The sequence below is a fragment of the Danio aesculapii genome, chromosome 13, assembly GCF_903798145.1.
Source record: "Danio aesculapii chromosome 13, fDanAes4.1, whole genome shotgun sequence".
NCBI lineage: Eukaryota > Metazoa > Chordata > Actinopteri > Cypriniformes > Danionidae > Danio > Danio aesculapii.
This window is the reverse complement of record NC_079447.1, coordinates 23277136-23294970: the sequence shown is the minus strand read 5'-3', so window position 1 is coordinate 23294970 and position 17835 is coordinate 23277136. Positions and strand designations below refer to the sequence as shown.

Below are 17835 nucleotides of genomic sequence, written 5' to 3'. Positions count from 1 at the left end.
ATTTGATTTTTTAATGCTAATAATTGTGGTGTGGTTTTGATACTGTGCCCTACTTACACAAGCTCCTAACAATGACAGCAGCAAGGCTTAAAGAGCTTGTTCACGCAAAAATTTTAATTTTGTTATTAATTACTCACCATCAAGTCTTTTTAAGAACCTTTGTTTATGTTCACAATGCAAATTAAGATATTTTAGATGAAATATGAGAGCTCCATTATCCTCCATATTCAGAAACGGTTCCGAGACAAGTGCAGAAAAGGAATTAAAAATATTGTCTAAACATTACATGTGACTTCTGTGGTTCAACTGTAATCATGTGAAGCTCCAAGAACCAGTTTGTATGTCAAAAACTGTAAAAACAACTTTGTTCCTCATTGTCGTCCATATTAGATCTATTACAAACATTTTTTTATTTATTTAAAACATTTATAATTTAGTATCTACTAATAGTATCTACTTTGATCATATCAAAAACATTTTTAATTTTATTTAATTAAAAACAATAGTAATTTATAGCAAGCAGTAGTGTTTGAGAAAGTTACTTTTCAAGGTAATGCATTACAATATTAAGTTACTCCCAGTTGCGTTACTTACTGTTTATGGTAAGTAATGCGTTATGTTACTTTTGAGTTACTTTTGCAATACTTTTTATTACCTGGCTGAGACTTGATCTCTTTCAAAACTTGTTTTTCTTTTCTTTCTTTTCTTTTCTTTTTTTTATAGAGGAGCAATTATTGACATACTGTATAACACCTACATTTACCTTTAAAAAAACATAAAAATATTTTTAGAATAATGTTATCTGAGAACTTCCTGACCTCAGAGCTATACATGCCGAATACTACTATTTTTTTTTACTATTTGTCTTAAGTAAAATCACTGTCCATTGAGACAATCCCCTTTTCCTTTTCTTCCATAGGTTCAAAATAATGAACACATTCTCTTATTGACTGCGAGTGATTCATTGTGACTATTTTTAATTAATTATTTTTAAAAAAAGCTAATTAAACTAAAAGTAACTTGCATTGCATTTTCAAAAATGTAACCTTAATATTATTGCTTATTTTTTTAAGTAATACATTACTTTGCTCGTTACTTAGAAAAGTAATATTATTACATAACTTGCGTTTCTTGTAGCTTATATGTGTTACCCTCAACACTGCTTAGTACTAGTGTTTTTTGAGTTTTTAGTGTTGTGTATTAAGTGTATTATATGATATTTACAATGTACACTATTTACATGTTGTTAGTGAATGCTATAGTATAGTAACTATTGTGAATTGATAAAAAATACTGTAGTATTCTTTAGTTTTTTATTAAAAAAAGTATATATATATATATATATATATATATATATATATATATATATATATATATATGGTGTATATATGTGGTGTATATATGTGGTGTACTACAGTTTAAGATATATCTTGTATTACTTATTATCTTCTATTAACACAGAATTGTTATAACAGAATTGCCACCACAGATTAATTCAAGTCCTTTCTATAGTATGGTTATTTGCTCAGATATTTTTTTTTATATGAGTATGACATAGAATTGTTTTTAAAAACAAGTAGAAATGCACATTTTTGCGTGAACTATCCCTTTTATTTTTTAAACATGACAGATAAAAGTGTGGTAAACTTCCTGTTCCCAGAGATGATGGGTTTACTGACACCCCCAATGATCCTATAATGTGGCGGTAAAATAATTTAATGAAATTCTGAGCGCGCGCCCGCTGACAAACCTGATAGCAGCAGCAGCAGCTTTCAGCGTCTTCATCCTCTCTCTCTCTCTCTCTCTCTCTCTCTCTCTCTCTCTCTCTCTCTCTCTCTCTCTCTCTCTTTCTCTCTCTCTCTCTCTCTCTCTCTCTCTCTCTCTCTCTCTCTCTACAGAGGGAAGACGCATCCTGTAATCAGGTCACACTTCACTGTAGTCTCAGCATCATCCGTCTCTCGAATTGTAAAGCAGAGGAATCGAGACACCAGACCAGCGGAATAATGGTGTGGATGAATAATCCGGGATGTGTTCTCGTCCCGCTGCTGATGCTCGTGCGTGTGGCCGTGCAGGTGGACGTTAAGAGCGGGAAAGAAGCGGAGAAAACGGGGAATTTCATGGAAGATGAACAGTGGCTGTCCACCATTTCCCAGTACAGTCGCAAGATCAAGCACTGGAACCGCTTCAGAGATGTGAGTTATCTTTGAGACGATGAATACAATACATGACAGTGCTTTGGATCGTATCAATAACGATCGCTTAGGTTTGTTTGCAATGGTATTAGCTGGCAGACTTATTCCTGAGACACTATTTGTCCTTCAGAGTTCCCCAAGAAATCAGTCCTTCTTTTGAAAGCATGCAGTTGCGTTAAGATGATGCACAGTTCTTCTAATAATAGGTTAAACTGTTTAGTTCATAGTAAAATTAATTCGATTTATAAAATCATCTAGATAATATTTGACTTTAGAAAAATGTTTAGATGTAGGGTATCTTGCATAAAGGTGAAATGCTCTGAAGATGCTCAGATCTTTAGTCAAACCCTTGATATAGCCCACTTGGTAACAATGTACCATCTGTTGTTGTTTGTTTAATTGACAATATAGGTTTGATTACAGAACAAAGCAGATTGCATTAGATTGCCATTCATCGCCCAGCTGGTTAATGTGATGTAATAATAGGCAATTTTAATAATTGATTAAGACTTCACTTGTGTGAGAAATAGATTTGTGGATTTGTTAATCTCTTAAATGTCTGTTTTTTTATTTACTGGCAGGTAATTAAATCCTCAAATTAATTATGTGTTTCTTTATGAATATGCATACAAAGTTTGGTTATAAAAATGTATTTCAATTTACTTTTAAAAATGAACCCAATGATTGAGATCGAACCAGCATTGTGTTAAATAACCCACCATCTTTTAGAGTGTACGATCTTTCTACGGGAGTGCATTGTAGGGAAGAATATCCTATTTGATTGCTGGTCAGAAATCAATAATTGTAATGAATGTGCAACACTCTTAAAATTAAGGGCAGTGATGATTAACGTCTTCATTTTATTCAGAGATGGCGGAAAACTGAACAAGGTTTCTTTTGAGTTTTGCTGCTCCAACTGAAACATTAAACCGTCCTATAGAAACTGTGATTTATCTCCATCACTGTTTGGCCGGCAGCTATTTTTACCCTTCTAGAACTGGATTAAGTGAATAACTCCTTAAATGATTACATGGAAGCACACATCTAAGAGAACCAGGAATTTATCAAAATGTGGGAATGAAAAGATTATGTGCGAATTAGACCGGGATTATAAATAGATGGACACAGCATTTTCTACATCAGTGGCTTACATTCAAAACTAGGCCTTGCAGCAGACTCTGTATTCTCCGATCAATGGCTATTGATCACACCACCTCACACATATGAATAGCAGAGGAGAGATGCTTGTCCAACAAATGAGGATGTTTTGGTTGAGACAGCAGTGGAAAAGAATCTCATCCTATTCGCTTTCTCTGGCTTGAGCGGCTAATTAAAATGCAGGCTGTTCCTGCTGTTTTTTCTTGAACTGTATGTGAGGTGACACACTTCACTAGCACTGAATAGCACTGGTCCATGACATGCTTGTCTGCTGTTTTGTTTGGGTTGTCATGTCACTGCACAGATGGGGAGTAACTTCTTGTGAATGATTAATAGAGAATAGTGTTTCTTTTAAAAACATATTTATGTTCATCATATGGAATATGACAGAACCAGGAGTCAGGACAGCATAAAAGTACTGTGGTTTTCCAGTAAAACTAATAAAATGCAATCATTTAACAAAAGTACAATCATCTTACAGTGCAAAAGAAATAATGTATTTAAAAATAATTACAAGTACACACATATTTGTATCAACATCTCAATATACATATCTGAAAAATTCACATCACAGTATTTGCAATGTTGAGACTGAATTACAGTTGACCAGGAGCCACAAAACACATGTGATTTGTGGAGTCACTGCAACGTTTAACCATAATAAAGTGATAGTATCATTAGCATGTTTTTTTCAGGCCTGTGACTTTAAACATTTCAACATAGTTTAAAACATTTGGGCGCAAGAAATTATGATGTTTTGAAGCTGTAAGAAAAATTAATAGTTTTTTTATGATGAAGACTATACACTGTTGTTTTACATGTGCACTGCAAATGCTTTTCTTACTTACATTTTTTTTGTGTCATTCATGGTCCAAATATATACATTTCAAACTGAAAAACCACACAAAAAAATATTTTTGCAAAATTGTAATCTGCCAGTGGGGTGGGTAAAATAATATCTGAGAAAAAAAAAATTCAAAGATGATTTCTTGGATATACTAATTTTTTTTAAAGTAAGTGTAAACAATTTATTTGGGCTGAATTCAAACAAACATAAAATTTTGTATTGCTCAACTTAATTTGTTTGTTTAAATGCAGCCCAAATAAATAGTTTACAACCACTTACCTTAAAAAAATGTATAAATCCAAGGAATCATCTTTAAATATTTTTTTTCCTCAGATATTATTTTACCCACCCCACTGGCAGATTATTTTGCTTGTTTTAGGGGAAAAAATCCTTAATTTGTAATTATTATTTTTGAAGACGAAACCATATTTTTGCTTGTCTAGAAAATGTTTCTTGATTTAAGAATTTCGATATAGCCAAAAGTAGGGCTGTACAGCACTGTAAATAATGCTGGATTCCACACAATCGATTTGTGTTTGTACAACATTAATGAATTAAGTAAACTTTTTAGTTGTTACAAATCTAAGTGGATTGAACATAAAAAAATTAAGTTGTCCCAAAAAAAAAAATCTCAAAAATTGTGTTGGTTCAGCTCATTTTAAATAAGTAGTCTGAACAAACTATAGATGTAATTTTTTAGAGTGAATATATAGTTTCAGCATCGTTATCGCAATGTGATCATTCGCAAAAGTCACATCACAAGTATACTCAATGTTGAGTCTTTGAGTTTTTTGTATTATAATTATTACATTTTTGTACGTAAATACTGTTGGACTACTCAGAAAAATGTTAAATAGAGCGATTTAAAACCATCTGGTCAAATTGTATTAATATCGCAATAAATACAGCAGAAAACTAAAATATCGCAATATCAATTTTTCCAATATCATGCAACCCTACATTCATGCATACATACAGTACATACATATACTTTGGACAATATATATATTAACTTTTTAAAATTTGTTACTTTTTGTCAATTTATATACAAGGTTTTGTTCGAATTTTATATTTTATTTTAGCATTATTCACAAACATTTTTTCAACAACAAAAAAAGCTATTAAATACAGACCTTTTCTATTATGTACTAACAGCAGCAAACATCCGGAAAAAATGAAGAAACTTAATCAGAGTGAATGTAAATGTATTTTAAATAAATGACATGGCCATTCCCATCTTCACACACTTCATGGATTAACATAATTTGCATTGTAATTGGATATTGATTTAAATGCACACAAAGCGACCGACTCCACCCTCTCTCCTGTCAAAACAAAACAGAAATCATTAGACTCAACGGCCAAATCCCTTTAATAATGGTTTCACATTTTCCATTATTTCTTGCAAATTTCTGTGATTGCAAGAATTCACATCAGAGACGGCAACAGGCCCTCTGACACAGTTCAGCAGCTTTTTAACAGTCACCTGTTATCTCTGATCACAGACAGAGATGGAATGATGTAGACTCTGAAAATTAATCTCTCCGAACGCAGCTTATTTCATCTTTAAAGTGTTGCTTGTGACAAAGGCAAATAATCCAAATTGATGTTGGCTTTCAAAGTCCTTTGAGGTTCTCGGAGCAGAATAATGATATAACTCAAGCGAACACGGATGAAAGCAGCAGAACATGAAAGGCTCATGAACACATGCTGATGCACATATAGGGCCGTGTAATTCGATATTAATATTTTATATGTGATTCTGCATTCCATTCTTGGTTGATTCTACCATTTTTATGTTTTTGGATAGTGTAAGATCATTGTAAAGAGTTTGAAAACTCAATCTTTTAATGTCTGATCATATAATTAATTAAATATAATGCAAATAAAATGTCTTTAAGAACATTTTACAGTTAAAAATGAACGAACATCTTTCATATTATACAGATGCAAGGCATTTATCTGAGTATTATTTATTACTTGTCAAAATGTCAAATAATATATATAAAAAAAATTTTTGTACTATGAAGCTGCTGTCAGGCCTTTTAATTCAAAAGGGAAAGTGCACACAAAATGAAAATTCAATCATTTTCCCTCTTTTTGCTTTCAGACAACAAAAGGAGAAATAGCAATCATAAAAAGCCCTGCATTTTCTCAACCATAAAGAAAAGCAACCAGCATTAAACTGAAATATGGAAGCCACAAATAATAAGACATTTTTCCAAGTGTTCTGGTGATGTAAAAAAGGGTTTGGTGAAAAACATTTTATTATGATGAATGATTATTATTTTAGGCGACGCAGTGGCGCAGTAGGTAGTGCTGTCGCCTCACAGCAAGAAGGTCGCTGGTTCGAGCCTCGGCTCGGTCAGTTGGCGTTTCTGTGTGGAGTTTATATGTTCTCCCTGGGTTTTCTCCGGGTGCTCCAGTTTCCCCCACAGTCCAAAGACATGCTCTATAGGTGAATTGGAAAGGCTAAATTGTCCGTAGAGTGTGAGTGAGTGTTTCCCAGAGATGGGTTTCGGCTGGAAGGGCATCAGCTGCGTAAAAATGTGCTGGATAAGTTGGCGGTTCGTTCCGCTGTAGCAACCCCAGATTAATAAAGGGACTAAGCCGAAAAGAAAATGAATGAATTATTATCATAAAAAAAAATCTGATTCTTTTCATCAGAATATTTAGTCTTCTACGTGACTGCTTATTCAGTAAAATCACATAAGTGCACCATTTGGATAAAATCATGATTATTACAAGTTTTAAAACCGTTTTCTTCATGTTGTGCCACACACTTACATATAGGTGAACTGTCCCGGGGCCTGTTCTCATATTCAGTTTTATTAACTTTCTTATGTCAAATTTATAATATCGTATGAGATATGTAATCCTGTACCACAAAACCACTATGTATCGCAGGTATATTGTTGAAGTCTGAATTATTAGCCCTCCTGCAAAATTAGCCTCTCTGTATTTTAATCCCCAATTTCTGTTTAATGGAGTTTAATGCAGATTTTTTTTCAACACATTTCTAAACATAATAGTATTAAAAACAAATTTTTAATAACTGATTTATTTTATCTTTACCATGATGACAGTAAATAATATTTTACTAGATATTTTCAAGATACTAGTATTCAGCTTAAAGTGCAATTTAAAGGCGTAACTAGATTAATTAGGGTAACTAGGCAGGTTAGGGTAATTAGGCAACTCATTGTATAACAGTGGTTTGTTCTGTAGACAGTCATAAAAAAATATTGCTTAAGGGGGCTAATTATGCTGACCTTGGTTTAAAAATTTTTTGGTATTTTTTTGATAAAAAATGGTTAAAAAAAAATCAAAGCTGCGTTTATTCTAAATAAAAAGTTTAAATAAAACAAATAAAACTTTCCCCAGAAGAAAAAATATAACATGAAATACTGTGAAAAATTCTGTGCTCTGTTGAACATATTTTTTGAAATATTTGAAAAAGAAAAAACCAACTGTATGTCAAAAAAAACATTGAATGGGTCGAAATTAATTTTATTTTATGGCAAAAATTATTAGAAGGTTAAGTAAAGGACATGTTCCATTAAGATTTTTTGTAATTTTTTAAAAATATATCAAAATGTTTGATTCGTAATGTGCAGTGCTAAGTACTTTAATTGGACAACATTTTTGAACCCTCAGATTCCATATTTTTGAATACTTGGCCAAGTATTTTCTTATCCTAACAAATTTTGATTGACACTTTTGATTGACACGTTTTGTGGTCCAGGGTCATATATGAAATCTAAAATTGAATGCTGGCACAACGATTTGTCAGACAGTCTAAATCTAATCTAAAAAGTCTAAATCTAAAAAGTGACTTCAAAAAAGTGAAGATATTACTCTGAAAACTGTCAGGGCATAAAGCACTTTCTAATTTGGCCCCATCTGGGAATACAAGTGAAGTATGTCAGAGTCTCATTTTAGAATATTGTGGGAGTCCAGTCCATTTAAAAAGTCATTCAACATAAAATCTTTTAATATTTGTTGATTGTTTTTTATTTATTTATTTTTTTACATTTTGGTGAAGTTTCATTCCAATTGAGTTACTTTTCTAGTATTAAATAAGATTGCTTTACATTCTGATCAGCTGAATTTATAGACCAGACTCAGAACCACATTTACCATGCTTTCTTATCTGTTTCCATACAAGTGGAAAATTAAATCTCATTTCATGGTCAGTATTTAAGACAGAATATACTGCAAGATTGTAATAGTCTGGGCCGTTTAATATGACAAATCCCTGTTGGTTACAATTATATTCACGATTGCCTTTGCGGCATTAATTTTTGAAGTGAGCTATATATCAGATTTATCCAGCATTGTACCGTACATATAAATGAGATATGATCAAAAAATTATTCAAGGGAATAAAAAAATATGATGGATTGGATCAGTTTGGTGCACATTTTCTCACTAGACTACACATTTTCTCTTAATAAACATCTTGAAATGTTCAAATTCATTATCTGTAAAAAAAAAAAAAAAAACCTATTAGAGCTGCTTGAGTTAGTCTGTCTGATTGCACCCCACACCCTACCTTGCTGTTAAAGAGAAAATCCATTAGTGAATCTGTTATATCTATTCTACTAAAAGTAAACAAGCAGCTATTCTGCCCAATCCTCTGGTGGATGGCAAACCCTCGCTACCCCCCTTCTTCTCAATGTAGAAGAAGCTCATTAAAAATCAGTGCTTTCCCTCAGCTTCGGAACGCTGTGTCGGCTTGCACCTGTTATTCAGCCACTACATTTTTAATGAGGCGAAAATGTTTCAAACATACACTGAAAATGGTCTTCCTTTTAACCATTCATTGGCATTCCATTTAAAATGCATCTTTTTTTCCATTCAGGGTGGGTGGAGGAAGCCTACTCGTTGTGATTGCTTCAGATGCTTCTTAATTTATGACATTCTTAACTGCGACTTAAATATTGTATGCGTTAGTCTTTTTTTGCACAGAGGGCTTCGTTTGGCACAGCTCAGCAAGTTTGTGTTTGTCACTGATGAACGTAGTTTAAAATAACCTGGCAGTATGCAAATGCATCGATATTTGGCTGTCAGAAGAATGGAGTGATCTCATCTGACAAGCTGACTGGATGTGCAGAAAGCCTCAGCGCTAGCCTGTCACAGCTTCGGTCCATCAAGATTCCAGTCACATGCTTGTGGAGGTGGGAATGCCCTCGCAACTGCCAGAGCAGCGTAGCATATGGTCCATAATTACGGATAATGCGGTTTAAGATGATGCACCCAAATACCCCATTAAGAACTCAGCCATGATATATCAGCAGTCAGTGCGCTAAAATGCATTACTTGTTTTTGGAGCACAGTCAATGCATGTTTATGCACATCTGTTTGTCACTCTTAGCCCCTTGCTGACTATATGCAGGAACTTGCAGTATTATAATCCTGATGGAAAACTTCCAGTGACAAGTCACTTGTTGATTTGATGGTATCTCTGGTTTTCTGGGGTACATTTAAAGGATAGGTCTCAAACTCGGTTCCTGAAGGCGCCGCAGCTTTGCACAGTTTTGCTCCAACCCTATTCAAACACAGCTGATCCAAATAGTCAAGGTGTTCAAGACTACTAGACTATTAAGCAGATGTGAGTTGGAAGTGGTTGGAGCTAAACTACGCAGAGCTGTGGCCTTCCAGGAATTGAGTTTGAGACGACTGATTTAAAGGGATGGATAACCCAAAAATAAAGATGACCTCATCATTTACCTACATCATTTACTTAGCCCCAAAAAGCACCCCCCACCACCACCAAAAAAAAAGGGTTCTAATTCACCCAGTTGAACACCTCATGTGACAGTAAATAGTCTATATGTGTTCTTCCAGCCATCTTAGGTATTTTCATAAGAATAAAGTCCATTTTTAATGCGATGGTAATTGACATAGCATGTTAGAGTAGAATATAGCTATAAAATAATAAGCTAGATGCATGAATTCACTGTGATTTCACTATTACAGAAATAGATGTGACTGGCTATAAATCTAGATAAAGATATCTACAGTATACCAAAGAAAGCTAGAACAATTTATGTTTTTCTTTATTGATTAAAGTTATTTTATTTCACCAAAACTACACACATTTTATACTGTGAAAACAAATTTTAAGCTTCATCAGTGGTTATTCAGTTTCGCGAAACAGTTGTATTATTACGTCATTAGCTTCAACTTTTTAAAATAATGAATGAATGTTAATGCAGTGGCAGTAGAAGCAGGTACTGCTGAATAGCTAACTATTTAAATACCGACACAAAAGCTGCGTTAAGTGGAATGCGCCTGATGTATGTGTTAATTTTAAGTATTTGAATAACAAAAAATGTTATACAACCTATTTTTTTTAAGTGTAACATATTTCAAAAGATCAGAGGCTATTGACAGTACATCAATACATTGACAATACATTGGCACTCTCGCTCAGTACAATGGCGATTGCTTTGGTTATATCATTTTGTATTATTTTAAGTCATTTGTGATGCTGTGACATACAGTACAGTCAAGTCTTTTGCTGAACATATCCACATCCTTTGACGCTCATAAACTTTCATAAAGTCATTGTGCTGCATGTATTAGGAGGTTTGCTAAAGGTGGCATGTGAGATGCAGTGAGGGGTTTGCATCTTTGATAAACTATGGCATTTCGTGTTCATCGTAAAGTACGAATGATTAATAAATCCATATGATACAGTCCCTTAAAAGTGACGTTGAGTCTTCACTTTCACGTTGCACTCACACTACAAGCGTACCGCGCCAAAGCCCAACCAAACTACGCTCTGGCACCATCTTCCAAGTGGACCAGGGCCGGTCAACTGACCCACACCTGGGCGTGATTCAGAGAACTCACACTTGTCAAGCGAACAGGGAAACGTGCCCAGCATGGTTCGGATAGCCTAGTGTGAGGACACCCTTAGTGCTCAACTGAAGAAAGAAACAAGAGAAAAAAAAAGTGAAGGGTGAATAATTGATGACAATTTTAATTTTTTTAAATAGTTTAATGACTTGTATTTGAAATACAGTCAGTTCATTAGATCCACCATTGCGATGGGACAGCAGCTGAGCTGATATTTGTGTCCAGCCTTGTCCTTCTCAGAAATGGAAAAACAGAAGCAACAAATTTAACAGTGACAATGACGAGCATTATAATACCCAGAGCTTTCAGACTCCAGTGTTGAATGACAAAATAACCTTTAAGTTATAAAGTGCCATCTCTATTTTCACAAAACAATACACACAATGAAAACATGCTGTAGCTCTGATCCCTCCATCCTCTATCCACTAGTTGTTGATTTAGTTGAATGTAGCACTTGAGGGTGATGTCGGCCATCTTATGCCACTTCCGAATTTCTACTGCAGTGAGAACGGAAACAAGCACATGATTTAGGGTGAAATGACTTCTCTGCCTGCTATGCCAGAGGACTAGTTTCTTGAACGAAGTACCCTTACAGGTTCCGCCTGGTGCCGAAATTCAAGTTGAGTGTGGATCAGGCAATGTACAGAACATTGCACAAATTTTGAAGTCACCTCGACAGCTCGCAGTTCACCGGAAATTCCTGAGCCCGCTTATCAAAAACAGGGAAGTAGCCATGCATATAGCCAATTGAGAGGCTCAGCAGGCTGGATAGTCCAGAGGAGGAGGTCGCAGGCATGCGGGGAAGAGGAAATTGAGTGTGGTAGGAAGGCTGTTGACAAAAGCGAGCGAGGGCATTGCAGCAGCATGTCTTGGCTGTAGACCAGGAGTGTAGGTGGGCTTTAATTGAGTGGAGAGAAACTGGCCTTTCATCATTCCGCTCCTGGGGTCTGGCCCTTTCTTGCTGAATTGGACTTTTTATCTGGAGAGTACAGGTGTGCTGTGTGGCATACCCAGGGTAATTTTTTTGGAGGCTGCGGTCTGGTTCCAGACATTAAAATGGGTCTTAGGACTCTTTTAAGATGTCTTTTCCCCTTCAATATGTGCAAAGGAACGAGTGCTACCTTACATCTCTCTCACTCTTTCAGCTGTTGCCTGGGAGTCTGGATACAAAACACTGTGTTCTCTGAAGATCAAGCTGACCTACCAAAACCGCCAAATAAAAAACCTCTTGTTCTGGCGTCCAATTACAAATACAAGCCTGACAGTGTTATTTTCGCCTCCTAAAACTGCTCATGCTTAATGAAGGTAACATCTATTTGAAATCGGCCTGAAATAAGACATGCCTTTTTGAAAATGTCCAATTTCGCTGACTTGTTCTAAAACCCATTAAACTGTATTTTGCCTCCAGCGGTAATGAGGAAGGATTAAGCCTAGAGAGCTTTGCAAAGGTATGGAGGGGACAAGAACTGTCAAGTCTGTCACCCCCTTACATCCCCAGCATCCTTCTTCCCTTCACAAGCAGAGAATGCCTTATTGACTGCTTCTAGCGTCAGATTTGCTCATTTAAAGGCAGCACTTGCCTGCGCTGTATTGTTTGCTCTCACTCTCACTTTCAGGGCTGTCAGTCGTTTCCTTCGAGTCAGTGGGAGTGTTATTGACGCCAGACGATTGAACATTACTGACTTAAAGAAATGTTCTATATGTTTAAGCTAATTTGCAATAGCAGTTTGCATTAACTATGATTTCTTTAGTCATTTCTGCACTACCAGCCTCACCTGTCCACATCAAACTTACAATGTATCTGGAGATAGAACCTGTTGTCAGGCCGTTCTTAGTGATGCAAACTAGAGCCTGCCACAAACATCGGCCAGATGCTTCTACAGACTTGGGATAGACACAATGATGTAACACTTCTATGTGCTGTTTACCACAGTATAACCAACCTAAAAACAAATATTGCACATACTGTGTTTCTGCAGGCAGTTCGGCACTGCTGTTTTGCTGTTCACAGTACAGAGAGTGACTTTCACTTTTTTCAAAATAAATTTCCCTTACACTCCCTTGCATACTGTTTTATATATTTAGACATACAGAGCCGTATAGTGCAATCACATAGCTCAGTGGGACTGTCATAGTGTCAGCATTTTGAATAGAGATGTGCAAGAAAGAACAACAAAATGACTTTTTTTATTTTATACAACAGAAAGATCCAGTCCTTGATTTAGACTTTTTTATGCAGCATTACTAAAGTACTAATAGTGACAAAATGTACTGGAACTTTTCACTCTTGAGCAATCATTTGAGTTTTTCCAGGTTAGTACACCCATGTAGAAATCTAATATATTTTGTAATGTAATATAATGTGTATTTACAGCTGAACTCCGAACTTCCGAAAGGATGTTTAACAGAGCAAGGAAGTTTTCACAGTATATCTGATATTTTTTCTTCTAAAGAAAGTCTTATTTGTTTTATTTCGGCTAGAATAAAAGCAGCTTTTAATTTTTTAAAAAACATTTTAAGGTCAAAATTATTAGCCCCTTTAAGCTAGATTTTTTCGATAGTCTACAGAACAAACCATCGTTATACAATAACTTGCCTAATTACTCTATCCTGCCTAATTAACCTAATGAACCTGTTAAGCTTTTAAATGTCACTTTAAGCTGTATAGAAGTGTCTTGAAAACCACACCACCACCAGTGTGCAGCATCCACTTGGATGATGCGACGGCAGGCACATGACAACCGCGCCAGTGCACTTACCACACGCCAGCTATTGGTGAAGTGGAGAGACAGTGATAGAGCCAATTCGGGGGATGGGGAATTATTGGGAGGCCATGATCGCTAAGGGCCGATGGAGGGAGTTCGGTCAGGACACTGGGGTTACACCGCTATTCTTAATGAGAAGTGCCTTGGGATGTTTAATGACCACAGAGAGTCAGGACCTTGGTTTAACGTCTCATTCAAAAGACGGCGCTCACTAACAGTATAGTGTCCCCTTCGCTATACTGTGGCATTATGACTCACATGGACCGCATGTTGAGTTGAGTCAGACCTTACTGTCCTAATTAAATAGTTAAAAATCAAGGCATGAGCATTTATTTAGGTAAAATAAACGTAATCTAGAGGCCTTTGCCTTTCATATAAGCCGCTTCTGATGCCAAATGATCAACTAGAAGTCAAGTTATTATTTGTTGTTCCTAAAAATTGGATAAGTGACAACTTTTGTCATGTTTTTAATTAGCTGTGGATGTTTGAATATTTCTAAATTCATTAGATTTCTATATGGGCATGACTGTATGAGTCTATGATTGTAAAATAATAGCCATCTGAATGCGCTGTTCCCAAACTTGGTCAATAAAATATTATTTTAGATAATAAATCATTTATTCAGCCAGTTTGTTCACACTTAGGAACGCTATATTTTCATAAGCAGTGGTGCTTGATTCTGATTTATTGCTCAGACTGCTCGGCTGTTCACATAATTTTTTAAAATGTGGCCTATATCAGATTCTTGTGTGTTCATGTTTATTTATGAGTTGATGTGCCACGGAAGCCTATGAAATTGTGAACAGACGATAAGGATAAAGACAAGGATGAGGAGAAAGAGAGCAAAGTTTTTAAATATTTACAGTGCAACCTCTTAAGATTATCTTGCATAAAGCCGTCACTTTAATACTTATGAGTTCAACACCTCACCCTTCCTCTGCTGACTCCACAGCATCTGTCTGTAATATTCACAGTGTGACCACAGAACCACCGGTATGTAAAACCTCTGGGGTATCATTTATGATGAATGTTGATAGAGTGACATTAAAATTGAATGACTTCCATTATGATGGTTCAGACTGAGGTTGCACAGCAAGGTACCTGACCTGTATTCGATTTAGGAACACATATACATGACCCAAATAAGAATCAGAATTTCAGAATCAGTAATGAGAATGGGTCGCATGGGCAAAAATATATATATATATATACAGTCAAGCCTGAAATTATTCATATACTCCAGGCAAATACTGACTGCCATTTATTGTTCAAAGTTAAATTAAAGCTTAAAAATATATATATTTTTTCACTATAATTCCTATGATTACTCTTGTACATCGTCTTATTTTATTTTGGGAGAAATCTGTGTCATTTCCAGTCCAAAAAAACATTGCTGCTTAAATAAAGTAACTTTTAGTCAGAATTTGCCCGGGATATGAATAATTTCGGGCTTGATTGTGTATATACAGTAGTTTCCTGGAGTCAGACTGTAGCCTAAGGGTCATGATGCCAACCATGCCAACTAGTGGCAACAAAAGCTGTGACTGTCTGGGACAGAAATCTGGCTTGAACACACTGCATAGACTATAACTGACTACAAGCTAGTACATGTATATATGCACATAGTGAAATACTGTAATTGACAATAGTCTTTGTTTGTAATTTAAAAAGTTTAAGTAAAGGGATAGCAAGTGTACAAACTCTAAACAAGGCAGCGCTTAGTATTTTAATATGAATTATTTTGATAATTATGCTGAGTTGTGTATAGATGTTCAGTTGTGAAGTAAAAACTGATTTTTTTTCTATGCCTTGTCCTTTTTTTTGTTTTAATTTCCTTTTTCATTTTTTATTCCATTTTTAACATTAGATTGGTCAAAATGTCTCCAATGTGGGCTTGGCTATAACTGGCATCTGCTTACAGACAATGTGGCTGACCATTGGCTTTGAGTATCACAGCCCTAATTCATTTAATAATGAAATTTAAATTAAAATAAAGCCATGGCTTTGTTTAAAATGGTAAAATTTAAGGCTCATATACAGCCTTTTTCACCAGCACTGATTTCAGAAGTATTTTTACCATTAATTTTTCACACAAGCCCTTGTTAAAGAGCATTACAAACCGTTTACCAAGCAAATCAGCTGCTACATGAATTATATCTTATAATGTATAATATATTATACAATCTATGATAATAATAATAAGGAAAATCAGAAGAGAAGACAAAGGTACAAGGCAGCTTTAGTAAAAACATTTAAGCGGGATGTTGCCGCTTGGATTAAACAAGATGATTAGACGTTATAAACGTGAGAGATTGGTCCATATTTTACATTTCTACGCAGAGAAGTCGCATTTTGATCTTCTATTGGTCTCACACAATCACGTGATGCGATTTCTCAGGTCAGAGTTCATGAAGCTTGAACTATGCGACATGCCAAAGTTGTCACATTTGCATGTGTATGAATAGAAGTCTATAGGGCAAAAAGTGCAGTGTGACCATGGCTCGAATGACAAGAGCATGGACAGCCAATCAGAATCCACACAACTTTAAAGACCAAGGCAGCATAACAGTGCAGTGTATCATTATTAAACTGTTACACAACACTTAAGCATTTAATTGTGTTCCATCCTGAGGCGCAAGTTGACACGATTTATCACAAGCTACATGTAAGTAGCTGAAATTGTTCATATTACAGTGTGATCTCATTGTCCATCTGTGTGTTGTCCATTATAGCGTATTATTATATCGCTGCGTATCTGCTGGGCATCTGTGCTTGATGGATCACTTCATCTGTTTACAATGAGTCAGGCCTGGAGAAGTCAAGGCATCTCAAATTGTTACTTGTCTCATGCATCAAAGTGCACTCGGAAACTTCTTATGTCTTGATAAGAGAGAACTACAAAAGTCAAAACCCTCGGTTGTATGTTTTCACTTAAAGGCGTGAGTCAGTGACAGACGCTCTTAGGGCTTTCTTGCTGAAAAGTCAGCACTCTCTTTGGATTTCTGTCCTGGAGGAGCACTTGGCTCTACAGAAACTCTTTAAGAATGGCAGGCTGAGGGTTTTTCTACATGTGGAAAGCCAGGATGTGTTCACAGTCGAGGGAGTGGGCTGTTAGCGGAGCTTTTGATGTCCCTGTGTGCGGTTAATCTGAAAAGCCCAGTCGGAAAAGGCCCTGTGCATAAATCAAGTGGGAGGATTGTGCTTGCCTGTCAGCTATAGCCTTGGTGTGACAATGAAAACATAGTTTGGATGGTGCCGATATAATGTGGAATCTGTTTTCCTCTGGATTTCTTTGCTGGTGGAACATGAGCGATTACATTCAGAGTCAAAGGGAGAAACGGATGTGTGGGTCCTCAGCTTCATGCGCTGCCTGAGGTGTGCTGGAAGGAGCCTTCGTGATTGCAGGCAATGCTGTGGAGTGATGAATGTGTGGGTGTGAGGCCATTTTGAGGTCATTACCACAAGGGTCCATCCGCCTTTAATCAATTATGGAAGGCTGCTTGACTGTGCGCCTACATCACGGAGTCGTTTTGAGCATGCAAAACTTGTCAAAGTGGATCTGTGGAAAAACTAAAGGGGCAAAATAGTGACAGCCAAACTTGAATCCCCTCAAGGTAGCAAGGCATGGCATGAAATTGAAGAGACAACAAGGTGGGAGGCCACACACTGTAAGCAGGGTGTCAGACTAAATAGTGAGATGGGATGACTAAGGATATATTTCAGAGTAAAATGAATTGCTTGATGTAGATTATTGTTCAGTTGTTCGTTATCTTATCGAGTACTTTTTAATTTAGTCTTCATTAGCAACGGCTGTGTGTTGAGATTAAGAGGTACAAATAGACCCTTTTCACATTTCCGGCTTTCTTAGTAGCAGAAGGTGTAATGGTTGGGTAATTAAGAGTGCAGTGAATGGGAGAATACAACAAATAATTATTTTACAATCCTATTTGCTAAACTAATAAAAGAAAAACTCCTCGATGGTGTTATCAAGACGTGAAGTTTATTT

At 35.9% G+C, this 17835-nt stretch overlaps 1 protein-coding gene across 1 annotated transcript in view; it reads left to right on the top strand.

Annotated features, from left to right (window-relative positions):
• Nucleotides 1–1864: 1864 nt before the first annotated feature.
• The window catches only part of spock2 (SPARC (osteonectin), cwcv and kazal like domains proteoglycan 2), a 65544-nt gene continuing 49573 nt past the window's right edge, over nucleotides 1865–17835 (top strand). Inside the window, exon 1 of the mRNA XM_056471003.1 lies at nucleotides 1865–2192. Within this exon, the coding sequence (XP_056326978.1) occupies nucleotides 2004–2192 (189 nt within the window). The 5' untranslated portion in view covers nucleotides 1865–2003. The remainder of the gene's footprint in view (nucleotides 2193–17835) is intronic.